The sequence below is a fragment of the Gadus chalcogrammus genome, unplaced genomic scaffold, assembly GCF_026213295.1.
Source record: "Gadus chalcogrammus isolate NIFS_2021 unplaced genomic scaffold, NIFS_Gcha_1.0 GACHA082, whole genome shotgun sequence".
Lineage (NCBI taxonomy): Eukaryota > Metazoa > Chordata > Actinopteri > Gadiformes > Gadidae > Gadus > Gadus chalcogrammus.
In genome coordinates this window covers 110,355-138,335 of record NW_026613517.1, presented here as the reverse complement: position 1 = coordinate 138,335, position 27,981 = coordinate 110,355, and the positions used below count along the sequence as shown (strand labels likewise).

General features: G+C 42.7%; 3 protein-coding genes across 6 annotated transcripts; 2 read left to right on the top strand and 1 right to left on the bottom strand.

Moving 5' to 3' along the window:
• Positions 1–27,632, bottom strand: LOC130378495 (NLR family CARD domain-containing protein 3-like). Its single transcript, XM_056585234.1, is given in 14 exon segments — positions 1–2,445; positions 3,206–3,252; positions 3,429–3,602; positions 4,195–4,368; positions 6,040–6,213; positions 6,457–7,627; positions 7,630–8,238; positions 15,081–15,306; positions 15,490–15,559; positions 24,518–24,634; positions 24,709–24,804; positions 24,879–24,995; positions 25,201–25,297; positions 27,297–27,632. Coding segments are annotated over 13 exon segments (3,657 nt in total). The 5' UTR covers positions 25,284–25,297; positions 27,297–27,632; the 3' UTR covers positions 1–1,846.
• Positions 16,008–17,715, top strand: LOC130378498 (uncharacterized). Of its 2 annotated transcripts, XM_056585240.1 has the most exons (4): positions 16,008–16,350; positions 16,497–16,779; positions 16,896–17,040; positions 17,318–17,715. In XM_056585240.1, the coding sequence occupies exons 1-4, from the start codon at positions 16,088–16,090 to the stop codon at positions 17,548–17,550; spliced, it is 924 nt and encodes a 307-aa protein (XP_056441215.1). In that variant the 5' UTR covers positions 16,008–16,087; the 3' UTR covers positions 17,551–17,715. The 2 variants fall into 2 exon arrangements, with proteins under 2 accessions (XP_056441215.1, XP_056441214.1); XM_056585239.1 differs by having other exon boundaries at positions 16,896–17,715.
• Positions 18,205–22,332, top strand: LOC130378497 (uncharacterized). Of its 3 annotated transcripts, none has more exons than XM_056585235.1 (9): positions 18,205–18,648; positions 19,559–19,672; positions 19,843–20,499; positions 20,599–20,785; positions 20,998–21,064; positions 21,144–21,198; positions 21,301–21,532; positions 21,643–21,792; positions 21,958–22,332. In XM_056585235.1, the coding sequence occupies exons 1-9, from the start codon at positions 18,301–18,303 to the stop codon at positions 22,212–22,214; spliced, it is 2,067 nt and encodes a 688-aa protein (XP_056441210.1). In that variant the 5' UTR covers positions 18,205–18,300; the 3' UTR covers positions 22,215–22,332. The 3 variants fall into 3 exon arrangements, with proteins under 3 accessions (XP_056441210.1, XP_056441212.1, XP_056441211.1); XM_056585237.1 differs by having other exon boundaries at positions 21,301–21,474; positions 21,958–22,043; XM_056585236.1 differs by lacking the exon at positions 21,643–21,792.
• Positions 27,633–27,981: the final 349 nt, after the last annotated feature.

Here is a 27,981-nt window from a genome sequence, read left to right as displayed (position 1 = left end):
AAATACCCTGATAATGAGTCCTTCTTCATCGCCTCGCCCTAGATTCACAAACACAGAGGGTCACCTCGTGGTGTGACTGATGATCTTCATGAAACAGGTCCTGGTCTGACTCTGTGGTACGGTGGCCTGCATTGGCCCTCTCCCACGCACCCAGGGAAGGAGAGGTTCCTCCTCTGCAGCTCAGCGCCTCAAACTCACACCTCTGTGTGTTTCAACATGGAGGCTCAGGGTCCTGTTAGACGGGGAGGTGGTGCATCAACCAGCCTGCAAGGCTCGTCTCTGGAGAGACGCCAGTAGATGGGCTGTTTCCTGTCAGCTCGCTTCTAGAACTCTCTCCATACTCCGTCCCTCATCGGGCGTATGAGTCTGAGGTGGAAATGCACTTGCTGGTATCCTGGTTATTAATGTTGTGTAGACGAAGCCTCTATTGTTCTTTTTATTCAGTGACCCCCCGACCTTAAAGTGTAAACTGATCCTCTGCTGAACACAAGAGAACATTCAGTGGATCCACTGAGTTGTTTATCACCATTATGCTTTATTAACCAGGACAACAGAAAAAAAGTCCCTTACATGAACACAATAAACACAAGGACTCAAACAATAGAAGAACAGTCCCTTAAATGAACACAATAATCACAAGGACTCAAACAATAGAAGAACAGTCCCTTACATGAACACAAAGATTCAATGAATAGAAGAACAGTCCCTTACATGAACACAATAAACACAAGGACTCAAACAATAGAAGCTTTACATCATGTTAGGCTTATCAAAATATAAACTGATATCAGAGCCCCGCAGCATGAAACTGTTAAAGTCTGAAAATAGACACAATATTGTAGCATAAAAACGTTAAAATTGACCATCAATCAATAATTAAAATACATTTCACATTAGAAATATGGTCTTTGTAAAACCTGTTAAGTAAACCTGATGGCAGATCTTAAAAGTCTCTTCCTTTCATGGTAAATCAAGATCACAACTTTAAGAAGCCCAAGGAAATGTAGCATTTGGATTATAGTTGAGTACATGAATATAAATCAGCGAAACACAGTGTGTGTGTGTGTGTGTGTGTGTGTGTGTGTGTGTGTGTGTGTGTGTGTGTGTGTGTGTGTGTGTGTGTGAGTGTGTGTGTGTGTGTGTGTGTGTGTGCTTGTGTGTGTGTGTGTGTGTGTGTGTTTGTTTATATATACATATGTGTGTAGTCCGTGCGTGTGTGTGTTTATTTCTGTGTGTGTGTTCATATCTGAGTAAGTGTGTGTTCATATCTGCGTGTGTGTGTGTGTTCATAGATGCGTGTGCGGCGTGTGCATGCGGGCGCGCACACATTTATATATGCTTGTGTGCAGTGTGCGTGCGTTTGCACGTGTGTGTCTCTGTGTGTATTTGAGTGTTTATAATATGGTGTGTGTTTGCACGTGGCGCGTGTTCATATGTACACACGTGTGTGTGTGTGTGTGTGTTCATATATACGTGTGTTTGTTTGTGTTCATATACACGTGTGTGTGTGCGTGCGTGTTTGTGTTCCTATGTACGTGTTTGTGTATGTGTGTTTATATATGCGTCTGTGCATGCGTGAATGTTTATATGTGTGTGTCTTTATGTTAATTCATATATGCGTGTGTGTGCGCTTGCATGTGTGTGCGTTAATATATGTGCGTGTGTGTATTCATATGTGTGTGTGGTAATATACCCGTGTGTGTTCACATATGCATGTTTGTGTTCATGTGTGTCATCAGACAGACAGACAGACAGACAGACAGACAGACAGACAGAGAGAGAGAGAGAGAGAGAGAGAGAGAGAGAGAGAGAGAGAGAGAGAGAGAGAGAGAGAGAGAGAGAGAGACTATAATTTACACAGAGACGCTGAGCCACACCGCTGAGCCTGCTCGCCAGGAAGCACTACTAAGCCCCCCCCCCATAGCCCAAACCCAACCCCAGGGAGGAGGTCCTCCTGGGTGAAGGAGGAGCAGAAGGTGTGGAGGTGTGTCAGTGTGTCTGAGGACCCTCCTCCACCTGGGGACACTCTGTAGAAGGACAGAGAGCCAGCAGGCCGGTCCAGATACACTCCTACTCTGGTGGAGCCAGCGGGGCGGAGAGGGATGGCTGTTACTCTACCGTTGTACCAGGCATAGTAACTATCATCATCATAACAATGAAGAATCCAGGACTTGTTGTTCCATCCGAGCGAGCTGTCTTCACCCCCTCCTCTCCTTGTGATTCCTCTGTGTGTCACTCCTATAACAACACCTCCTTCCCTCTCTACCTCCCAGTAACAGCGGCCAGTGAGAGCCTCTCTACCCAACACCTGGTACCAGTAGTCAAATCTCTCTGGGTGATCCGGATACGACCGGTCCTCTCCAACCACTGTCACCTTTCTGTTGTCCTCAGACAGAGAGAGTCGTCTGTGGGCCGTGTTGGGGTCCAGTGTGAGTTCACAGGCATCTGAGGGAGAACAAGAAATTATGAGGTGCTGAACCGTTCTTCATCATAATCATCATCATCATCATCATCATCATCATCATCATCAACATCATCACTAGTGCTGTTGTCTTGCATTATTCTTCTTCCTGTTTCACGTTCAGCTACTCTACAAACATTAATTTAGAAAGTCTAAATAATATCAGAGCTACTATAGTTATAGGACTTGTTTGCCATAGCTTTAGAAATAGTAGTGCCTATTGTTTATAAGATAATTTAAATTAAACCTAAATGCAAATCCCATGTGTGTGTGAGTGGCTGTCCCAGTAAAAACATTGAAGCCTAAAAAGATGTATAAACTGAATCTACTCCCGCAATAGTTACACTACATATACCTATCCAAATATCATACATCAAAACGTTCAGCATGATGAGCAAATTGCTCCTCTGATATATCTAAGCTATAGTCAACATACTTATCAAGATATTAGACTTTAAAAGGTTCCCATAAACATTCATTGTAATCCACCTGTGTAAACCACAAACTGAAACAGCTGAGCTCACATACAGGCTGGAAGCTAACTGTTGGTACAATAGAACTGGTTCATACATATTATACACAGACATGTACACATACATACACACACCTACACAAACATACTAGCCATTCATAAAAACAGGGAATCATAGCTATACACACGTATACACAAGTCCTTCAATGTGGATGGACTTTCCATTTCAATAGTTAGTAGGGTGTGTTTTGATGAATCAAACAGACACTTACACTTCTTTAGAGCTGGTCTCAGCCTCCACACTCCACCGTGCTCCACACTTGGGGGGAATCAAAGTGAGAGCAGCATGATGAAACATTCACCTTCATCATATGCTGTCTCATCACTTTCTACACAACATGAGTGACAGCTGCCTCTTCAAACCACTTCATCTAGCAGCAGCTTGAATCCTTGAAGGAGACTTTGTCCCTGAGTGGTGAGCTGTCCTCTCCATACCTGAGAGTGTCCAGTCTCCAGCGTGGATCCTCCAGTCCAGCAGAGAGCAGCGCAGCTCCAGAGTCTCCTGGGTGATTGTAGCTCAGGTCCAGCTCTCTCAGATGGGAGGGGTTGGAGCTCAGAGCTGAGGCCAGAGAAGCACAGCCTTCCTGTGTGACCAGGCAGCCAGACAAGCTACACACACGCACGCACGCACGCACGCACGCACGCACGCACACACACACACACACACACACACACACACACACACACACACACACACACACACACACACACACACACACACACACACACACACACACACACACACACACACACACACACACCATTTATTCTATCTGGTTGAGAGCAGTTCGTACTAAAGTAACCACATTTATAAAGTGTATTCATTCCATATTGAAGACAAGTAAAAGCTTTATTGATACTTCATGGAGACAAAGCTGTGTCACCCTGTCTGAGAACAGGAAGAGGAAGTGGGGAGATGACATCATCACAGACAGCAGAACTTCCTTCACTTGGATGTGACAGGATCTTAAACAAATGCTCCTTTCTCAATAGCTACAACTCAATGAGGTATTGTTTGGTTAGAGTCAGGAGAAGTCTGCTGTGTTTGGTACGCTAAGACCGTTACTTCACAGATTCTAACATTGTGTAGAACCAGGGAGTGTTTTGTCAGCAGGGAAAAGAGCAACAGAAATGCATCAGGCAGGAGCAGCACTTACTGGAAGCTAGAATAACCAGTTTGAAGAAGAGGCTGAAAACTGACCTGAGTGTTTCCAGTTTACATTGTGGACTCCCCAGTCCAGCAGAGAGCAGCTTCACTCCTGAATCCTGCAGATCATTGGTACTCAGGTCCAGCTCTCTCAGACGAGAAGAGTTGGAGCTGAGAACTGAGGCCAGAGCTTCACAGCATCTCTCTGACAGATAACAGCTGTTCAGCCTTCAAACAAAATAAGAGATGTTTTAAGAATTGAACAAAAATATATTAGTCAATACATTAGATCCTTATCTTATTGTATATTGGGTGTAAAATGTATGGTATTTAATAGTTATTTTGCAGGGTTTGAAAAGCAATTTGTATATTAATATGACATTTATTGTAGTATATTGTGTATTGTATTGTAATACATGTTATTAGTGAATCTAGATTTTTTGTATGAGAATTTTTATTCCAATATTATGTACATTGTGTTGAGAGGAGAAAAATATCAGAGCGAGCAGTAAAAAAACAGTTAGTGAGCATGAGAGCAAAGAGAGCATTTGTGGGTGCAGGGGTGTCAGTTGAGTTCTGCTTCACTTTACGTGCGCGCTCAATGAATCGTTTCTGCCTCACAGGCTTTATTGTTGCTCTCGCGATCAGAGAACTGCTGAGCGCAAGTGCAGTTTAAAGTGTTTACAATAATGATTTGTGCGCACGGATGTGTTAGTTGTTCGCCCGCAGAAAGTCCTGTTTGCTTGTGCCTTTTGTCAGTGATATGCTGTTATAAAACGTTGCAGGCCTGTATGGGCTCAGTGTGGCAACACAATAGACTCTTCCCTCTTAACGAAGAAAAATAAAAAGTCCCGGTACCATTATAGGGAGTGGAGAAGACTGAGGTTTCCGTCCAAAACATTCCAGACACACCCAGAAATGGTTTCATTGATTAGAGTGGCAGCTGATCGCTGCCACTCTAATCAATGAAACCATTTCCACCGGGCGCGATGCGGAACGTCACAGCAGCGTCCCAGGAGCGGCGCTATCATTCCGTAGCACTTCTATTTTTGAAACGAGCCGTTGCTGAACAGCGTCAATTTCAACAGAGCAGATCGACCCGGGCAGGAAGTGAAAAAGTAAAAGTCGTAGAGCATCAGGTCAATTTTCTAAATAAAACACAATACTCAGCTCATGTAGCCTATCACAACTACTCATCAACATAACATCATGACCGGTGGCACCAGGTCAGCAGTCAATCAATCAAAAGGGTCTCAGAGGGTCGGCAACATGGACGACGAGAGACTGATTGTCGAAGTTCAGCAACATGAAGTCATTTATGTAACAAATCATCCTTTTTATAATGACAATGGCCGGAAGTACAAAGCGTGGCATTTAATTGCAGTAGTTTTGCGAGTGGAAGGTGAGTACATTAGGTTTAGGATTATCGCGTGATCTCGTGATCTCGCGTGAATATGGCTGGCTTGCAAGGCAGCGCTGCGCTGTGCCATAACGCGCTCGGTGGAAGTGCACGCAGGGCAAAGTCGCAGCCGTTCCGTGGCGCAGCCGTTCCGCGGCACAGCCGCTCAGCGGCCATAACGCGTCCGGTGGAATCCCGGCGTTAGGCATCCAACTTGGGGTCTCTGACCCTCCCAAGACCCCCTATATTTCACCCTGCTCTCAACCATCAACGTAATGTATACAGGGGACACTATCGGTATATTTTGGGTTTATATTTATAATTAAAGATTTGCAAGCATATGGATGGATTAGAATATCCACCTCAACAACAAGGGGTAACCTTTATATGATATGAAAGTCATGAATGTGGTCATCACAGGTACTGAGATGTAAGCTGAGTTATATAAGTCTGACTTCGAACATTTATTTGTAACTGTTTGCACATTGAGTAAAACTGACCTGAGAGTTTCCAGTGTACAGTATGGACTCCCCAGTCCAGCAGAGAGCAGCTTCACTCCTGAATCCTTCAGCCGATTGGTACTTAGGTCCAGCTCTCTCAGACTAGAGGAGTTGGAGCTGAGAACTGAGGTCAGAGCTTCACAGCATCTCTCTGACAGATGACAGCTATTCAGCCTTTATACACAATAAATAGAACATGTCAGTAACTGCGATCAAAATAACAGAAATCTCTAAGTTATTCCATAATGAAGAATGTTATTAGTTTACCAAAAATTACCAAATAATTAGATGTATACATTTTCATATATATTCAATGTAAAATGTATTTTCTTTATTATTATTATTATTATTATTTTAACCTTATATTCCAGTTATATTTATATTGTGTATTGTAATACGTGTTATTAGTGAACCTACAGAGATGTTTTGGAGGCTTTGACCACTGGCAGCAGCCTCAGAAGACCCTCCTCTGAAGCAGAGTATTTATTCAGGTCAAACACGTCCAGCTCCTCTTCTGATGTCACTAGGATGAAGGCCAGAGCAGACAGTTGAGCAGGAGAGAGAGATTCTCTGGAGAGACTCGATGATGTCAGGTACTGTTCGATCTCCTTCACTAGAGAACGGTCGTTCAGCTCATTCAGACAATGGAACAGATTGATGCTTTTCTCTGGAGAGAGATCTCCATCTATTTTCTCCTTCATGTAAGACACTGTTTTTGTATTGGTCAGTGAGCTAGTTCCTGTCGATCCCAGCAGACCTCGTAGGACAATCTGATTTTTCTCCAGAGAGAGGCCCAGGAGGAAGCGGAGGAACAAGTCTAGGTGTCCGTTCTCACTCTGTAAGGCCTTGTCCACACCATTCTGGTAGAGGAGGAGGAGATTATCTTCCCCAGAGGTGGGTGGTTCTTCTGAGAGCAGATTGACACCATCGTTGATGAAGGACAGAAAGACATAAAGGGCAGCCAGAAACTCCTGGAGGCTCAGATGGACAAAGCAGAACACCCTGTCCTGGTACATCCCACACTCCTCTTTAAAGATCTGAGTGAACACTCCTGAGTACACTGAGGCTGCTCTGATATCGATGTCACACTCTGCCAGGTCTGCCTCGTAGAAGATCAGGTTGCCTTTCTCCAGCTGGTTAAAAGCCAGTTTTCCCAAAGAAAAAACAATCTTCCTGTTCTCTGGACCCCAGTATGGATCCGTTTCAGCTCTCCCATGATACTTCCTGTCCCCCTGTATCGACTGAACCCTCAGGAAGTGGCTGTACATCTGAGTCACGGTCTTGGGCATCTCTTCTCTCTGGGATTTTTTAAAGATGTCCTTGAGAACTGTAGCAGTGATCCAACAGAAGACTGGGATGTGACACATGATGTGGAGGCTTCGTGATTTCTTGACGTGGGAGATGATTGTGTTGGCCAGCTTCTCGTCTTTGAATCTCTTACTGAAATACTCCTCCTTTTGTGAGTCGGTGAACCCCCTCACCTCTGTTACCATGTCAACACACTCAGCAGGGATCCGATTGGCTGCCGCAGGGCGTGTGGTTATCCAGATGCGAGCGGAGGGAAGCAGGTCACCCCTGATGAGGTTGTCAGCAGCACGTCCACCGAGGACGGCTCTTTGACATCAGTCCAGGTCTGGTTGTTCTGGAAGTCCAGAGGAAGTCGACACTCATCCAGACCATCCAAGATGAAGACAACTTCGAACAGTTCATATCTGCAGATTCCTGCTTCTTTGGTCTCACTAAAAAAGTGATGAAGAAGTTCCACCAAGCTAAACTCTTTCTCTTTCAGTAAATTCAGCTCTCTGAAAGTTAAAAGAAATGTGAAGTGTATGTCATGGTTGGCTTTGCCTTCAGCCCAGTCCAGAGTGAACTTTTGCGTTACGATGGTTTTACCAATGCCGGCCACTCCAGTTGTCAATATTGTTCTGATTGGTTGATCGTGTCCAGGTAAGGGTTTAAAGATGTCTTCACATTTGATTGGTGTTTCTTCCTTGGCTGGTTTCCTGGAAGCTGTTTCAATCAGTCTGACCTCATGTTCTTTGTTGACCTCTCCACTGCCTCTCTCTATGATGAAGAGCTCTGTGTAGAAGTCATTCAGACCCGATTGATTTCCTGCTTTAGGGATTCCCTCAGACACACACTTGAACTTCTTCTTCAAATGAGACTTGATTTTATGTTGGCACTCAACAGCAGCAGATCCTACATGAGAATGAACAGAAGACATCAGATAGTGGATTGTGACATCAGTTAAAGCATGTTAATATTTCCTGTAAAATGATCAACATATTTACTGACTTCATTACTTGTGGTTGAAGAAGCTGGTCGTGACAAGGAATGGATACATATTTTTTTATTTTTTGTTTTTTTATTTACACAGCAAAATCATTGGTCTAATGATATTAATAATGATAGTGAATCAGTGGAAATTAACTTCATATGCTGATATAACAAGATAGTGCTGCATCTCTTCCACTTATTCCACGTATAGTTATTCTGCTGTTGATTTGCCATTTATTGTTTGCCCCATGCCATTAAAATCGCATTTGTCCTATTGTTTGTTAAATAACATTAGTCAGAATAAATTTGTGACTCGTGGTAAGTTTGAAATCTATGCAGTTTGTCTGCTGTATGCAATAGCCAATGAAAGGAAAAAGGCAGAAGAAATGAGCCAATCTGGATAAGGTGACATTGCTACGTAGCGTTGAATTATTATTCATGGCCCTGCCCACTTGGTTGGTTCGTAACCGCCCACAGAAATTCTGAAGGAATCGTGATTGAGCTAGTGCTAATACGTGTACGTACAGATGCTGCGTGGTAACAGGCTAGTTAAATAATTTTGAATGCAATGGCAGTACGACATCGAACCTGTGTGTTATGCCCACTTCTCCAACAGCCGTAAGTAATTTTATCCACACAATGAAATCCTATTTAAAAAGTTACCTGTAACTACATGATCTATAGGCCCATTTTGGACAATGCTAGCATGAACAGTCAAAGTAGCACGTACAGCTAGCGCTACCTTCATTCCATGGTAGCCGCTTAGTTATACTGATATGCTTGACACAACCTTTTGACCGTATAGGTCTTCGTCAGACTTGATGAAGACCTAGCAGCTGTTACGTATTTTAAGCACATAAGCTGCCCCCACATAGTCGCTGGGAAGCAGGATCGAACACACAAGCTGCATTACCTTCACAGAGCCACTAGGAAGCAGGATCGAACTCATAAGCTGCAATAACTATTCCAGCCACAGATGGCAGAAACCTTTAGACAGGTGAGGAGGGTGGAGCCATTACGTCACACACGGCCACTTCACATAGGCCACGCCCACTTGATAGAAACCAGGACAGAGTTCAGATTGAGGCGACAGAGCTGATAGGCAGACCCGCGGAGAGACTCGGGCCTAAGCCCGGGTCTCGAAGTAGCTCACGGTATTTCTCTCACAGGCGTTAGATACAATTCCCTCCCTTTTGCTTCATAGTTAACATACGAAATACTTTAACAAACAAAGTGAGTTAAAAGCGACCAAGGATTGGACTGCTTTCTTCAAAAAACGCGACACAGCTACGGTCGAAACGTTGTGTATCTAATACAATCACTGGAAGCAGAAGCGACAGTGTGCGGTTATACTTTTTCTTATTATCTGACGGACTCTTTACCCTGCACCTGTACAGAGTTGGATGTGCTTGCACTCTACTACTATCAGCGAGTTATAGCCATTAGGGATTTTCTGCCCATACACGGCATCAAAATTTGTATGTATGTGTAGCATTTCTACATAGTTTTCTTCATGTCAGCTGTCTTGTAGTCATGGTTACCAAACTAATCTGGCAGCAATCAGGATAATTTGCCTGTAGATGAGGATAATTTGTAGGCTAGCCTACTACTCAGATAAGTGAGTTATTTTATTGCAGTGTAAGTTAACATCTATGTACAATTTCCAGTACTTTATTAATTTGGCTTCAGGACATGATTTAGCTTTATGTATTACTTGGTGTCTAATTGTCTCTTGTGTGTATCATGTCATTTAGAGCACAACGGGAACATCAGGAACATCCAACAACCATACATCTTGCCAAACAGACCCACCTAGTCTGTCATCACTTTACGCAATCATGTGAGAAGCAGAGGTTTGTTATTTTATAAATTTTTCAACTGCTCATGTGCCAAGTAACTTCTGTTCTGATCATACAGTGTTGATAATGGTGGCTAAACCAAGTAAACTCAGTTCATCCACATGTCATATTTATACAATAGGGTTGGCAAAAATCGAAATAGTTCATCCACCTTCTAGTAGATTTTATGAACTAATTAAAACTTCAAATGTTTGCTACGGTCTGTGTACTATTGTTATCAGCACAACTTGCCAGCCATAGTATATACACATAATTACTCTACTCATTTTTTAACTCTACACACCTGAGTTAATCTATAGCTTACTGGATGGCTTCTGTTGTTATTCTTTCGTAAATGGTGTAACAAAACAGTAATATGCAGTAATATTCCTTACAAACTACAGCCTGCTCTGTAACTGAGTATAACTACCGATGATGCACCTTGGGGACCCTCGACTTCTACGCCAATCAAGCCAACGCCAGCTAATAGACCTTGGTTAGCTGTAGAGGAGGAAGATGACGGGGAAGACTCCACAGTGATCGCTGAACCACATGACTCGACATATGATCCTGCTCAATCTATGACAGATCTGTGTCAGAATCCTCACAGATTTTGTGAGTGCATTGGCTTATTATTTCAATACAAAGGAATGACAACATATGACTTTACATATCAAATTAACAAAGGTCTGGTATTAGCAAAGTACCAGACCTCAACACTGGAAGCTTTCAACAGTGTTATTTTGCGTTTTACACCAAAAAATGTTTTTCCCTTTTATTGGGAGGCAGGTATGTTCACATTTACTGACTAAAAATATATATTTTTCTTACACTGCAACAATACAGACCTAAAGATATGTGTAGATATCTTTGCTGTGGTGACTATGTAGTTGTTGTTTGATAAAGACCTGATGCAACCAGTGTTCTGTTATGACAGTGGTATTACCACACCCTATTTTCTCCTTCAGACTTTACCTGGCAGCCATGCATTTTAATGAGAATGCTGGCCGTTCCCAAGCGAAGAAAAGCTCAGGAAAACTGTGGCACAAACTCAATTTCCCAAAAGCAAATAAAAGAGCGGCTAAGGTGAAAGAAGTAAAAACACAACCAACATACTGTAAGTTGTAAGAAAATATTTATTGATGTATAAAACACTTTGTACATTGTAACATGTAGAGTTTAGCTACATTGTATTTCTTTTAGGCTATACCTTCAGCCTGATGCATCTCCTCTTTCAAGAGGTAGTCCCTAACCCCCTGCCCTACTTGGAGGATCGTCAGAAGATTCCTGTGCCCAGTTCCCTATCGTCCCAACACAAACGTCCAACCTTAGAAGACGCTATTGCGGCTTATGTACCTCACTTTAGATTCGAGGAAATTGAAATCCAACATATTGGCCTTCCGCATCAGGGAACTCCCTGCTGTGTGTTGGACCACACAAGAGGGGATGACAACACATATCTTCCTGCCAAGATATCCCAAGCACAAATTACCTGTAGGCCAAGTACCTGCAACGGCTGTCAAAAAGCAGAGGACATTGTTGTTTATGTATATATGGCCATGGCTGAACTGTTTATAGTGTGTGAGTTATATATGACATGATTAGTCACGTGTAAATAGAAAAAAATAAATAATAATAATAATAATAATCCTTGTTTGTATTGGTATTATTGGTAGGTACAGCTCCATCACTTTGACTTTCACTATACAAAATAGTGTATGAGCTTGGTAGACATGTTTGAATATGCTGATGTGCCGTAGTGTCGACATTTTTTCATCTTACTTACTCATTGCCTCTAACATGCAAGTTCCCATAATCACGTCGATAAATGTTCAGGGTATTTTGCTGGGAATATCTATTGAGACAAACTGGATCTAGTCCTGGGTGGAGGGTCATGCATAATACTGGTGGATCCTCGTATTCCATTATTCTTACAACCTGTGCAATCAGATATGTTTGATTAATATAATCTGATTTTACTGACAGTGTATAACCAAAATGTAATCCATATCACCCATCGTGGCACTGTCTTACCGTTGGTGTCTCCCTGCAGCATACATTCTCCACCTCTGTCTGCATTGTAGAGCAATTCCCACAGGTACACCTGAAGCAAAAGGTAGGCAATGTGTTTGGCAGTCATCAATAATGAAACATAAATTAGGCTATAGGCCTACCTAATATAAAATCAGTCTGATTATACGAAAATGAAGATGCTGTAGGTCTTTGCAAATGACTAAATCTGCCGACAACACATCTTCGAATGCCAACATAAAAAATAATTATGACTCCTAAGCCTAGGGCTATTTGAATAACCTGGTTGCTCTGTTAAGATGTATCAATAAAGCAATCACTAACAAGCTAATTGATGGAAAGGGCTGTATGCTGGGGTGTAGGCCTACTGGTTTAATAAAAAGCACAAATTTGGTTATCACAGCACGTCGTGGTCCACCGATGTCATCGAACACTTTTGGTATGTATTTTCTCATCATCTTACCAAAAGTGTTTGAACAGGTAGCCTGATTCCGGGAAAGTTGAGTGCATAGGCCTATTGTAGGCCTACTATATTTTACGTACCCTAAATGTGGATAATACCGTGTGATTTTGGAATATTACAAAATACATTGTGTTCATAAACGATTTGTAGGTGCATAAACTATTTCGTAAATAAATGGTGGGAATTGGACTACGCTCCGTTTATTGGCGTATAGCCACAACTAAGCCCTAAATGCCAGTTAAGTTAGCTCACATTACCATTCTGAAACGTCCATCATTGTACGTGTTTGTGGTTGGTCTTCTCCTTCAGGCTCATCTTCCGACTCTGGATCAAACACGTAGGGCAAAGTCCTGCCATCGTTTTAGGTTTGCTGTCCCTCAATAAGCATGTGGACAAATGCTTCAGAGCAAAGCGAAATTTAAATATTGAATATTCATGAGAACAGCGATCCAATCAGAGCAACGCTCATTAATACATCAATATTCATGAGAGTCGTCTTTTCTACCAGGTTTTTCAGACGTGCTAGAATAGCTTGAAATGAGATATCCAAGACATTACCAAAACAAACAATGTTACAAACTCGATCAAAGGACATCAAGGATTATAAAAAAATGAATGAAATGGGTGTGGCATGGAATCTTTAACATTCTTTAACCTGATGGACGCACGATAACCTTTCATATCTGGATCAAACCATTTAACTTCATACCCCACAATAACACTGCATATGTGGATCAAATCATTTAACCTGATACTCCCACAATAACCCTACATATCTGGACAGGGATGGACTGGCCCAAAAATTTGGCCCGGGACTTTGGGATGGAGAGGCCTTTTATGAGACCGCGGGAATAGCGCGCGTAGAATTTTACCACGGTGTAAAATAATAAAAACTAGTCCTTATCCGTGGATATGTGCATTGCAACGGCATGTCAATGTTGGGATGTGCATGTGTTTAGAATATTGTGAAGATCACTGGGAAATATTTTATAAGCAATCTTGTCCATGTACAAAATATTAGAAATTGCATGTGCCTAGAAAGGTAAATCAAGGCTGAAAATGATCTAAATAGTGCAAGATACAATTATTTTAGTGGAAAAAAATTGTCATACACATACACAGGGTTTGGGAGATGGGGGCGGGCCGGGGTTTGTTGTGCGTTGCTGTGGTTACTGGTGTTGAAGTGTTCCAATGGTTTATTAGCGGTGGTATCTAATAAATCGCTCTCTAATCAATACTTCATTCACTGCCTCTTCCGTGGGCATTACAATATTATGAATTGTTCTCCGACGTCTCTGGTACTTCCATAATTAGTTCAAGTCATTTTTATATTGCCAAACATGCTCGCTAGTGCACCTGTCATAGCTATACTACTGTGTCCTGTTCCCGCCGAACCATTGGTCTCGCTGACATGGGCGTCGCCGTCAACCTTGGCTTTTCCACGGAAAAGGTCGGTTAATTTAGCACATTTGGCTGCGTCTTGCTCTAACATTTTTTTCCTTTTCAACCTCAACTTCTGAGCGCCACCCAATTCTTTTGCCTCTTCACCACCTTTTTTCCTTTTTGACATTTTCGTATTTCTGTGTAACTTCAGTGAGATCAACAAGAAGTACCGGGTAAGTGACCCGGCCGTGTGTCAGGCTGAGCCAATCAGAAATGACAGACCGCGGAGCAGTCCAAGTTGGGAGGGGCCGTTCGGCTGCTCTGCTGCTCTGGCCGCTCGCTTTGCCATACACTGTGGGGGTGCTCCCCCCTCTAAATTGACAGTAATACATCGGCCCCGTTTCACCGTCAGGCAAGAGCTCCGTTTCGCGCTGTAAGTAAGAATATCCGGTAGCAGGCCACCCCAAATCACGGCTTACTTAACTTTTTCATTTTTTTTTACATCTTTTACAACAACAAAAAATATATAAATTTATAATAAAAAAAATAAAAATAAAAAAAGAATTACGGCCGGCCGGCTCGGCCTGAAATCGTCCGGCCGTTCGGGAAATCTCCCGAACCTCCCGATGGCCAGTCCGCCCCTGTATCTGGATCAAACCATTAACCTGATCGAACCACAATAACCCTATATATCTGGATCAAACCATTTAACATGAAAACCCCACAAAAACCCTCGTAACGATCAAACCATTTAACCTGATACTCCCACGATAACCCTACATATCTGGAACAAACCATTTAACCTGATCGACCCACAATAACCGTTCAAATCTGGATCAAACCATTAAACCCCCAAGAAGAAAGGTATCTCCACATTGATGAATAATAAATGAGGAAATCTCTTAACACTAAATTTGATTATGTAAATTAGTCCGAACAGAACAAATTAGAGTCTCATACCACTCTTTAAAACATACATTTTCATTATTTTTTGTCTTCTGAGCTTCAAAATAAAAGTCTCCTCTGTCTTCAAAATAAGAGTGTCTTACCGCCCCACAGTGATTCGGCCAGTTCCTCCTGGTTCATCTCCATCAGGCAGAGCTTTGTGATCTCCACCACTCCCTGTATGGCGCGCCTCCTCTGCTCCTCGTTCTTACCATCCACCTCCTCCTCCTCCCTCTGACTCTCTGAGCATTGTGGGTAATCTGAGAAGAGATCTCTCCAGAGCTTCTTCAGCTCCTTGTCTAGGAAAGCGTGTGCGTTCTCCTCAGCCCTCTGGAACAGAACAAACATCAAGGAGAACTTTACTCTGAACTCACTGAGGACATCAGAAGCATCTGTCCTGGATTCCTGTCCCGCTGGTCTAAAGAGGGAAGCCTGGAGACGATGAGCACCACAAGGGATGCTTTCTAGTGATCATGTCGAGCTGAAGTCAGATGTCTTGTTGGAAATACACACCATGATCAGCTCTGTTTGATGCTGCTGTACAGACTGAGCACTGGTAACCTTTGACCTCTGGTGGGGTTGTCTGTGGAGAGAACACACACACAGTAAACATAAAGAAAAACAGAGAGAGAGAGAGAGAGAGAGAGAGAGAGAGAGAGAGAGAGAATATTAATGTCTTCAATTATGTTTATAATTATACTGTGCAAGTATTCTGTGTAATTGTATTTATTTACAGTTTTTTTCGATTGCTTAAACACTAAAATCAAAAGTATGACACTATTATCAAAACCTTACACTCAAGGATCATAACATGAGCCCAGATCTGCACCACTATAAGCACAATGTCAGCTTCACACTTTTTGCAAAACAATACACACAGTGATTTGCAAAACACTAAACACACTTAACATACATTACACACAAAAATCTATCATGAAGTCACTTCCTTGCAATACCAAAGCACTGACTGTCAAATTACCACACCGTCCAACCAATTGGTTCAACACAGTCATCAGGAGTGCAAACACTTGTTTGCTTAATTGCAGACACAACAATCAGGTGTGTAAGCACTATAAAAAGCAGTAGGTGAGTTCAGCGTTCTCCAAGCACAATGGAAAGAGTCAGAGAAAGAGTAAGACGAGGAGGAGGAGGAGGAGGAGGAAGAGGAGGAGGAGGAAGAGGAAGACGAAGACGAAGACGAAGACAAGAAGGTGCTCAAAGAGGACCGAATCTGACAAATGAGATCCACGCAACACTGGTTGACCACGTTGTCAACCACGGCCTGACGCTGAGGGAGGCTGGACTGCGAGTACAGCCAAATCTAAGCCGATATACAGTGGCAAGTGTGATGAGAACATTTCGACTGGAAAATAGGTATTGTAAAAATATCATCATATCAAAAACATCTGCACGGTTTCAGTCACTGCTTACAGTACTGTATTCTATGCACTATCAGCACTTCTGTTACCTTTTCCTGTGAAATTACTGTACTATTGTATACTGTTTTTTTTTCTACATAGGATTGAGGGTCAGGGACGACAAGGGGGAAGGCCTCCTATGTTCACAGAACAGCAAGAGAGGGAGATAGTAAACATGGTTTTGGCCAACAATGCTATAACACTCAAGCAGCTCCAAGCTGACATTGTCAATAACCACGCCATTTTCAATGATATCCATCAGGTCTCAACATCAACACTGGCACGCATCCTAAAAAAGAAACATATTCAAATGAAGCAAATTTATCGAGTGCCTTTCGAGCGCAATTCCGAAAGGGTAAACAGACTGCGGCATGATTATGCAGAGGTATGTATTCACTTTAGCAGTGTGATCTTGCATACTGTCTCAGTTTTTTACTGTACTGTAATATGTATACTAGATCTACACTGAACTACACAATTTTGCCGGACACTGTTTTTCAGAGAGTTTTACGAATGGATGGAGAGGAGATCCAGCATGAGTTCATTTACGTAGATGAGGCTGGGTTCAACCTGACGAGAACACGAAGGAGGGGAAGAAACATCATTGGCCACAGGGCTATAGTCAATGTCCCAGGGCAACGTGGGGGTAATATAACACTCTGTGCAGCCATTACACAGAATGGGGTCCTCCACCGCCATGCCCATATGGGCGCTTACAACACAGCACTCATACTTCTTCTACGCATTCTTGGACCAATTGCGCAACATAACAGCAGCAAATCAAATAAATCATATGCAATACATTGTTGTCTGGGACAATGTGTCTTTCCATCGCTCTGCTCTGGTTCAGAACTGGTTTCAGCAACATCCACATTTCACCGTCTTATATCTTCCACCATACTCTCCATTCCTCAACCCTATAGAAGAGTTTTTCTCGGCATGGCGGTGGAAGGTATATGATCTCCGTCTCCAGGCTGAGGTACCCCTCATCCAAGCCATGGAGGAGGCCTGTGACCAGATGGAGGTAGCAGCAATGCAAGGATGGATTCGTCATTCAAGACGTTTCTTTCCAAGGTGTCTTGCTAATGACAACATTGCCTGCGATGTTGATGAAATTCTCTGGCCAGATCCAGCTAGGCGAAGAGACAATGTCTAGTTGTTGTTTTTTAACTTACAATACGTAAAGTGACGTTTGATTACAGTATTATGAATCTCTATGTCAACATTTTGGGCGTGTTGAGAAATAAATGAGTTTCTTCAGTCTGCAACATTGGTCTTGTGTATTGTTTGGTGAATTTACATTATATTTGTACTTTGTTGATAGTAGCCTACCCTAATCATAGGGAAGTAGAAGTGCTAAAAGTGTTTTAGGTTTATCACAGCAGAGTGTAACTCGTGCAAACAGAGTATAGTAATGTGAAACGTGTGTGTTTCATATTGTAACAAAGTGTGGTTTTTAAAAAGGAGTGTATAGTTTTTACAGGAGTGTTTAATTTTGCAAAGGATCTGTAGTGTTTTGCTAATTGGGTGTGTGGTTGTGCTAATTGTGTGTAGTGTTTTGAAAACACAGGCCCTGTTTTGAAAATTGTGCTTAAAGGGATAGTTCACCGGTGGGAATATGAAGGTTTTATGAATTAAATAATTCAATGTATTATAAATGTGAAAAAAAAATTGAAATTGGTTCATCCTAGCCTGAAAAAAGGCAGAAAGAGTGTTTTCATGGTCTCTCTGGCTCAAAGAGAGAAAACCTCCAACTACCACAGTGCATTGCGCTCGCTACCCCGCACACATGTTTCCGTTTAAAAGGGGGAAGGACCCATGCGAGCAAACAAACTTTATTCACGAAGTTCATGAATCGGCGTTGACTAGTTTTGACTAGTTTTTCAAAAGTTTTTCAAAAGCAATCATGCCCAGTGGTTGTTTGGTACCCGGTTGCACCGAAAAGTCGAGGTTGGGACAGAGTGTAAGTTTTCACGGTTTGCCAGTGAAAGACGCTCAGCGTTGCAAACTATGGCTGCGGGCGATAAACAACCCCAGAGTTGGAGAAGACACCGGGATGGAAATGATAAAAGGAAAAACGATATGCAGTCTCCATTTCAAACTGGAGGATTTTGATGGAAGACTTTTCGGCAAGATAAGGTCCGCACTCAAACCAACTGCTGTTCCGTCCGTCTTCGCTGTGGGCCCGTTCCCAGATGACGAACAGGCCGGGGCTTCTAATGCACCTCCCGCAGCGAAACGCAGTCGCCTACAGGTAAGACTGTCGTAATATTCTACTATATTTCTCTGCTGCTACTAGTGAGCAATTCAGTTTACTGCTAGAGCTCACTAGCAGTGAAAAGGGTCCTATGTTCCCCGTGCCGTTTGCGACTCCCGGAGCTCTTAGTATATAATATAATTTGTATAATAATATCACGGCCAAAAGCTCTGCGCATCCGGTTGGCCGTAGCGCGGGGAGCTCTCGTAGGGATTGGGCTTCTCGGGGTTTGTTTACCGGCGTATGAAAAGACTGCGTCAGGTTCTCCGACGTCTCCCTCTTCCACAAAAGGTAAACACATGCAATGGTAGTTTTCTCGGCCGGTATTTGGCAGTAATGGTGGAAAAACGAACATATCGGGGAACATAGGACCCTTTTTGGGAAAAGCGGTCCTTTGTTCCCCAGTCTCATACAAAGAGGGGAACATAGGACCCGGGGAACATAGGACCCGGGATCATAGATACGCTCCCTCGGCTGCTACCCGGGTCTCTGTGTGCTTAGCTTAGCTTAGCATACTGTCGATTTCGCTATGGACGCCGGGGATGAGTTTTGAACGAGCATTGCCCGTTGCCATGCGCTAGGTACTGTTGTGCCCACTGCACAACAAATTGCCGGCATGAGTTACCACTGAAATCAATGGGTCAGTGGGTGAGATCGGTCGTCAAGATGGTGGCGCAAAGCTACAGTGACGTCACGTGACCCAAACGAATAGCAGCTATCGGGGCAAATTGCTAAAATGGTTCAAAAACAAAGTAAAGCAGGAAAAAAGCCTTTTCAGTGAGTGATATAATCTAAAATTATACTAGGAAGCAAATGCATATTGAGCAGTTTTATTCTTGTCCCTACATTACATTTTTGTGTGTGTGGTACCAAAAACATGACAAACTAAATGCCTGTGTCATTACAGAACGCTGCTAGTGGTCATGGCGCATTGACTCTCTCTGCATCCTCCAACCCGCTGAAGACCTTCCCTTTGACATCCACACCAGTGAAAACCTTTCCCTCGGACCAAGGACTATCGGTAAGATTCTGAAAAGGCTACTTTACAAATGATCTAAATCAAATATTTTGCCAATATATTACTAGCACAAGATAATACTTTCTAACTTTCAACTAATCATTCTAAAGGAATAATATTTATATAATTGGTCATCTTTACAATTAAAAATAAACCTCTTCTTTGTTTTGCAGACATCGTGCCCCGACACACCTGGGACCCTTGATTCAAGTTTTAGCACTGTGGGTGAAGCAGACGAAAACTATCAGCCAAACACAACTGTCACCCCCACGTCAACGTCTTCATCAGAAGATGAAGGCATCAATGACTGGCATGGAAAGAAGATCATTGTGAATGAGTCCTGCTTGTTGTCACTTTTCAAATTTTGCCAAATGTGCGGCAAGCCTCTGTCATCAAAAAATGTCTTTGACTGTGGGGCGCAAAGGAAGGTGACGTGGACATGTCTTGCTGGACATTCCGGGACATGGAGATCATCGCCTGAAGTGAGGGGAATGGCAGAGGTGAACCTCCTCGCAGCGGCAGCTGTTCAGTTCAGGGGTGGCACGTACACTGAACTGTCAGACTGGTGCAAGACCATGAATGTCCAAATGATCGCCAAGACTACATTTTATGAGATGCAGAAGGCTTACTTGCACCCTGCCATTGAAGACCTATATCAACAACAGAGAAAAGAAATCATGGCCAGAGTGTACCTAGAACAGGAGGACGGGAAGAAGCTACACTTGTCAGGGGATGGCCGGTGTGACACCCCAGGTTTCAGTGCCAAGTACTGCCATTACACCCTCATGTTGGACGACACCAAGGAGATTATTCACACAGAACTGCTGCAGGTAAATAAAAGATTAACACTGGAAAAAAAAATATATGTTATTATTGCTGCTGTGAAAATTATTATTCAATTCAAGTAACTATTCAACTTTATTTTCTAGTCTACAGAAGCCGGCAGCTCTGTTGCCATGGAACCACTCGGTTTCAAAAGGGGCATGAAGGAGATCATGGGTGAAGGCTTAGATATTGAGGTGATGACCACGGACCGCTCAACATCGATACGTAAGATCATGAGGGAAGAATTCCCCAATGTTCAGCATGAGTTTGACATCTGGCATACAGCGAAAGGTATGTCTTTTTTGCCTTCCCTGTACACACACAACGAAACATAATCCTCCCCCATTCTCCAGCCCTCCCCATTCACAAATCATGTCCAGAGCTTTGCAGCACAGTTATTTATATATTGCAGATAAAAGGATGGGATTTGGCTGTACTTTACAAAAAAATTCAACAAATGTTGTTGTGAGGGGACCGAACTTATGTTACATTTATTCTTTCAGGTTTGAGGAAGAAGATACAGAGGAAAGGAGCAATTAAAGGGAACAAAATTCTTGCTGCATGGAGCAGGTCAGTGTTGGTTTGTAAAGTGCCAAGCTTTTCATTGTTTTGTAAGTTTCTAAATTACTAATTCTCTTTTCTTTCATAGGTCAATCATAAACCACCTGTGGTTTACCTGTGCAACAAGCAAGGGTGATACAGAGGTAAGGAATCAAAGGCTTTGTTCATCTGTTATTTAGAGACCAAAAATAGTATATACCGGTAATTGTAGTCTTATAATTGTAAATAATACTTGTTTCATACAGATACTGAAATGCAGATGGCAGTCCATTCTACACCACGTGTGTAATGAGCATGAATGGACGGAGGATGATGGACAAACAAACCGGTGTGGACATCATCCTCTAACAGCCCAGGAGCAAAGCAAGCGCCAATGGATGAAGAGGGAGTCTTCAGCGTTTGAAAATCTCGAATCGCTGGTAAATGACAAAAGGCTTTTGAAAGACCTGGAACAGATGGCCCTGTTCAAACACACTGGTGAGTTTATAATAGTTCTCCTTATAAACTTGAATACTTTACAAAATCACTCCGTAATGATCATGTTTTCATTCTCATATTCTTTTCCCTTTTTATTTTATTGCATACAGGGCCGCTGGAGATCTTTCACAGTGCAATGCTCAAGTACCTCCCAAAAAGGCAGGGATTCTCTTTCCAGGGAATGAGAGAAAGGGGTCATCTTGCATGTTTGGAGCACAATGAAAACATTGTCAAAAGAAAGCAGGCCACAACCATGACAGGTGTGTAGTAAGAGTGGCTCAATGAAGAATCAAGAATATAATTTTCACAGCTTACACGGTTTGCAGATTTAGCTGAATAATTCAGGTATTTCATTTGAAAAAAGTACAGCATCTCAAATGTTGCCTTTATAGTCTTATCTATAATTATTTTTATTTATTTTGCAGGACAACCACGCTTCAACCAAGTGTTTTGCAGGAGATCCAAGCAGTGGGTCGTGAAGCAGATTTTTATTCCACACACCACCCAGTTCATTGACACACTTTTCACAAGTGTCATAACCAGAAGACGAAACCCAACGATTCTATATAAGGTTTCAACATCCTCACTTGCCCTGCCCCAGCCTGCGCTGCCACCTAACATTGCACCAGTGCCAAAACCACCAAAGGAGGCGGCAGTGGCTGAATTAAAAAGGCGCTTCTGAGAGGGACATCTGACCTATTTTATCTATTTAAACGTATCTTTTATAAAACATTTGTTTTCAATCTTATCTTTGTAAATATTGGATCATTTTCCTTTGTGAATAAATTCTTATTGTTTTTACTACCTAACCTTGGACTCCTGTATAAACCCATGTTCACCATAACAAACTTCACTGCAATAATTATTTAAATTTCTGTCATTACATTTTTTTCCATATGGTTAAAACTACAATTTGGTATAAATCACGAAGTTGCAAAGTAGGTTCAACATACAGCCATCATGTATGAATGTAGCAAGAATAGATTTATAAGTACTTTAGGTATCATTTGTATATATTACTGTACATCAAACATTTGCTAATTACAGTATTTCAGCATATCAAGTAGGCTATATGTAAACCTTCTCTCCCCAGTTGAAATAAGTGTTCATCTTATACAGCAGGCCTACTTTAGTGTAGTATCATTTGGTATAGTAAACAAATAACAACAACCAACATGAATTTGAAGTTTTATTCATAAAATATAAACTATATACAAAAACAAAACGTATGGTGAGTTTGCTAAATATCACAGCTCATCTTGGGCATCTACCGTCTCCTGGTAGCCACGGTACTGCCCATCTTGTGTTGGGTAATTAGCCCTGATGGCCTGGACAACACACGCTGGCAAAACAAGGCGATTGCCTCTCCCAAGTCTCTCACCTTGCAGTATCCACTCCAGGAAATGCCGGTAAGATGTTAGCCTATACTGTCTAAAAGAAAGAAAGAACAAAATTAGCAATGCAAGATAAATTATGCCTTGAGTAGCCTACAGCATTACACAGACTTGAAGCTAACGTAACGTAGCCTATGCTCTGCCAATAAGGTCGGCTACTTTCGGATAACTACATTGTCACGTTCCCCGTGACTCAAAACTATTGTAGCCAATGTGTTAGTAAACAAACACTTACTCTGTGCTCAGACATCCGTTTCTCCCGGCGGGCTTTGGCTGGCGTTTCCAGTTGACTTTCTGGGTCCGGAAATAAGTGTCCAATACCCAACGGTTCAGATGAGGCGTAAAGCCTGGGTGAGATGTTACACACACGGCCCCTTCCTCGCCAGATTCAGCCATTTCATTGCGAAGAAACTGGCATCGCTGAAATTCGCTGCAGCACAGGGACTCTTTGTGAGTCTCCATAGGTGAACAGAGCAAACAGGTACACCACCAGTTCACTCCGGCGCGATCCGGCTCCTCGGCAACAGGCAAGGCTTGTTCAGCTGCAGCCGCAGCAGCCTCCTCCTCTATTCGTCTCAGTTCTTCCTCGCTGTATTCTGGCTCATACAAATAGCCCTGAATATCACAATGCAGCAATATATTTTCAAACTCAGCTGTTGCTTCTGCCATGGTCAGAGGTTTGTGTCGGTCTCCCGTCCCTCTCATTCCCCCTCAGTACGCGAGCTGAGCGTGCAAGCGTGCAAGCTCCCGCCCCCTCTCATTCCTTATTGGTGGAAAAATTTCCGGCAAATTTGCCACCAAAAGTGTGTTGTAGTCCTCGGCCCTTCTAGCGGGAAGAGAGGTTTCTCCCGAAATGACGTCAAACGCGTCATTTGACGTCATTTCGGGAGAAAATTAGATGAGAAAAAATGGGCCAAGGGGAGACTGGTTTAGACTGATATTTTTTTATATATTAATTTACATTACAATAGCGATTTTATAATGATAGAATGCCGGTTCTAAATGGGTTCTATTTTGTATTTTTGTTTTTTATCACTGAATTTCTCTTTTGCTTTGCTTTTTTCTCTTGAGCTGAAATAACAAGTGATTCCCCCGTGTGGGATTCATAAAGTTGATTGTACCTTATCTGCTTGTGGATGATTTAATAGTAAATGGCTTTGTGTGTGTGTGTGTGTGTGTGTGTGTGTGTGTGTGTGTGTGTGTGTGTGTGTGTGTGTGTGTGTGTGTGTGTGTGTGTGTGTGTGTGTGTGTGTGTGTGTATACATGTGTGTGTGTGTGTGTGTGTGTGTGTGTGTGTGTGTGTGTGTGTGTGTGTATGTGTGTGTGTGTGTGTGTGTGTGTGTGTGTGTGTGTGTGTGTGTGTGTGTATACATGTTTGTGTGTGTGTGTGTGTGTGTGTGTGTGTGTGTGTGTGTGTGTGTGTGTGTGTGTGTGTGTGTGTGTGTGTGTGTGTGTGTGTGTGTGTGTGTAAGGAGTATAGGTAAACCAGTAAAAATCTTCAATTAGTTAATGATTGCTTGTGAGAGAGAGTATCAGTAGAGTCTGGTAACAACCAACTGTTCTGTTGTCATTGTCTGTTTAATATTCCTACCTCTCCTCTCTGGAGGGGCGTCCATCTTTAAAGAGAGGAGGATGATCCATAGAGCGGTCACTCTTCATAGAGACACAGCTGGGTCCAGGGGAGTCTGCTCTCTGCTGCTGGACTCTTCTAGAAAAATAATAACCAGGATTTATGGTCGTTTGATAGATGCTGTGTTTTTATAATCTCTGATATTTACTCACTTTGGTTCAAAACGGTTAATTCTTTCCATTAACCGGTCACTCTTCATGGAGACACAGCTGGGTCCAGGGGAGTCTGCTCTCTCCTGCTGGACTCTTCTAGAAAAACAAGAACCAGGATTTATGGACGTTTAATAGAAGCTGTATCTTTATGATCTCTGATAAATCCTCACCTCTTCTCAATAGACTGATTTCCATCTTTAAACCCAACAGGATTATCCATAGAGCGGTCACTCTTCATGGAGACACAGCTGGGTCCAGGGGAGTCTGCTCTATCCTGTTTCTCTGGGCTTCAACAGACACACACACACACACACACACACACACACACACACACACACACACACACACACACACACACACACACACACACACACACACACACACACACACACACACACACACCTTTTACTCAGACTAATGATGGAGTCATGATGTATCACTAGTGAGCTCTGAGATGGACAACAGTCACAGACAGAGAGATCCTCTTCTTACCTCTTAGCTTTGCTCCGGCGGCCATGTTCCCCAGACAGAGTGGTCTTAGAGGTAGGACCCCCCTCCTTTCTCTCCTCATCCATAGTAGACTGGAGACCTGGACACAAACACAACTCCAGATTGTTTCTACTGCCACTCGGTGTTGGTTTACTCTCTGCTTTCATATGAGCTGTGTATTCCGCTCACAGGGGGCTGTTGTCTCTGTTAACTTCAGACAAGAGGCAGGGTCTTTCCTCGACGCAGATTCATAAACCTTCTCATTCCCAGAGGTTTCTAATCTACTCTTTAATAACGTATCATCATTCAACACAGAAGGTCTCAAAAGGCTACAAAATGTGTCTGATAAGATCAAGTTCACCGTGCGGATATCATACCAACTGCTCCCTGTGCTGGTTAAACCGCTCTGGAGGCAGGACCATATATGGACTTCCTCATGTGGTATGACATCACAACCAGATCTGTGAGGCAGGCCCACAGAGAACAAGACCCGGTAAGAGAAGTCGTTTAAACACCTTCACAAAGCAAGATGGCCGTCTTGTTGTCTAAATAATGTTATCATAATACTGCCCTACAAATATAACAGCTGTACATTCTGTCCTAAGTACCTTTAAAGTCACCCAAGGACACAAGGAGACACAAGAAGAAAAATACATTATTAACGTCAACCTGACACTTGAATCCAGGCAAGATGGTTCAGGGTTCGATCCCCAATGCCCACAGACTAACAGGTATCATTCTACAGAGCAGGATCCTTAAAAATGATCAACCTACTGATAAGATTCAAAGTTATTCATATTTATGATCTATCATAGATAAGAGTGGACTACAGTATCTTATTCTTGTTCCTACAGTGTAAAGTGAGCCACACCAAACTATCCGACTCATAACAAGGAAATGGTGAACCAACCAGTTGGACCAGTTCCCCTCCCAGTTCAGACTCCTCCCAGACTAACCTCTTATAGGCGGCTGATCCATGACCTCATTCAGTCATGAATAGTAATCACTGTTTTAAATATGAAGAATGGACAGAGAGCTCTGAGCTCTGTACACTCTGAGTACAGAGTACTCAGACTGGACAGAGTACTCAGAGTGCACAGAGTACTCAGACTGGACAGAGTACTCAGAGTGGACAGAGTACTCAGACTGGACAGAGTACTCAGAGTGGACAGAGTACTCAGACTGGACAGAGTACTCAGAGTGGACAGAGTACTCAGAGTGGACAGAGTACTCAGAGTGGACAGAGTAGAGTTCACACACACACACACACACACACACACACACACACACACACACACACACACACACACACACACACACACACACGCACACGCACACACAAAAGAAAAAAAAGTCACAAACGGGCTACTCTTCTGCAGTCTGTGATTCAATCAACTCCTGAGGTAGTAAAGTGGATCATTTTGCTAGGTCCGTTTTGAAACCCTCTAAAAGGTGCACCGCAGCACCACCTGCTGGTGAGAGGATGTCAGTGGGATGGGCTGAGCTGAAGAACACGAACCAGTCGTCACCAGTGACTTCTGTGTTGAGGCGGTCGTGGCAGGGTTAATTCACCTTGAAGGTCATGTCCCTCTCATACGAGTGATGCTCTCAGATATAGAGGAGGCCTTCACTACTGCAGAATGATGCAGGCCCACAGAGAACAAGACCCAGTACAAGATGACGTTTAGACACCTTCACTAACCAAGATGGCCGTCTTCCTGTTGAAATAATGTAATCATAATACCGCACTACAAATATAACCACTGTCCATTCTATCCTCAGTACCTTTAAAGTCACCACAGGACTTAAGATTAAGAACCGATACTGAATCAGACGAAACAGTCATTATTAACCTCAACCTGACGCTTGACTCAAGGCTGAAAGGTTCTGGGTTCGATCCCTAAAGCCCACAGTCTAACACATAGTATTCTACAGAGCAGGAACCTTCTGAATTATTCAATAGTAATTTTGACAAATGGCAATGCATCCATACATTGACTTTTTTAACCACGTGGTTTTACATGAAACTAACTATCAACCTATTGATAAGACTCAAAGTATATTTTTGATCTATCACGGATCAGAGAGGACTACAGTACCTTAGTCGTCTTCCTGCTGTGATGAAGTAAGCCACAACAAACCGTCTGACTCATAACAAGGAAATGATGAACCAACCAGTTGGACCGGTTCATACTCCTCCCAGACTAACATGCTAGGGCGGCTGATCCAAGAATAATAACTTCATTCAAATATGAACGATGGACAGAGAGCTGTAATGCTTAGAGGCTCAGAGAAAAACCCAGAGACACTTGATGGTTCAACCAGCCTGTAGAGCCACTCAGTCACTGAGTCAGCTGCTTCTCCACAGATACACATTCTAACATAGATACCATGTTATCAATAAAGAGACTGACAAAGTCATGAATAGAAGCACATCACGTAGAATCCTCCTCCATCCTTTATAGACATCACCACCTTGTTCAAATGAACACTAGATCTGCATCAGTGTGACTGTATGAATCAGTATAATCTATACAATAGATCATTTGTTCTCAAAGTGCGGCCCGCGGGCCAATGGCGGCCCGCGGAATCATTCCTGGCGGCCCGCAATGACATACATAATTATGCAAGTTATAAAAAATAAATAAATAAAAATAAATAAATATTATTATTAAATCAATATAAATTTAAATAAATATAAAGAGAAAATTCGACTCTCTCTAACTTTCAATTAAATCCTTTTACATTTGTTAGTTTTAATCCGACTGTACATTATTTTGAAAG

Coding starts and splice junctions, on each gene's coding strand:
- LOC130378498 (XM_056585239.1), top strand. CDS start 16,088: ATGGAAAGAGTCAGAGAAAGAGTAAGACGAGGAGGAGGAGGAGGAGGA. Junction 16,351..16,496: donor ACATTTCGACTGGAAAATAG/GTATTGTAAAAA, acceptor TTTTCTACATAG/GATTGAGGGTCAGGGACGAC. Junction 16,780..16,895: donor TGCGGCATGATTATGCAGAG/GTATGTATTCAC, acceptor ACTGTTTTTCAG/AGAGTTTTACGAATGGATGG.
- LOC130378497 (XM_056585235.1), top strand. CDS start 18,301: ATGCCCAGTGGTTGTTTGGTACCCGGTTGCACCGAAAAGTCGAGGTTG. Junction 21,533..21,642: donor GGCCCTGTTCAAACACACTG/GTGAGTTTATAA, acceptor TATTGCATACAG/GGCCGCTGGAGATCTTTCAC. Junction 21,793..21,957: donor GCAGGCCACAACCATGACAG/GTGTGTAGTAAG, acceptor TTTATTTTGCAG/GACAACCACGCTTCAACCAA.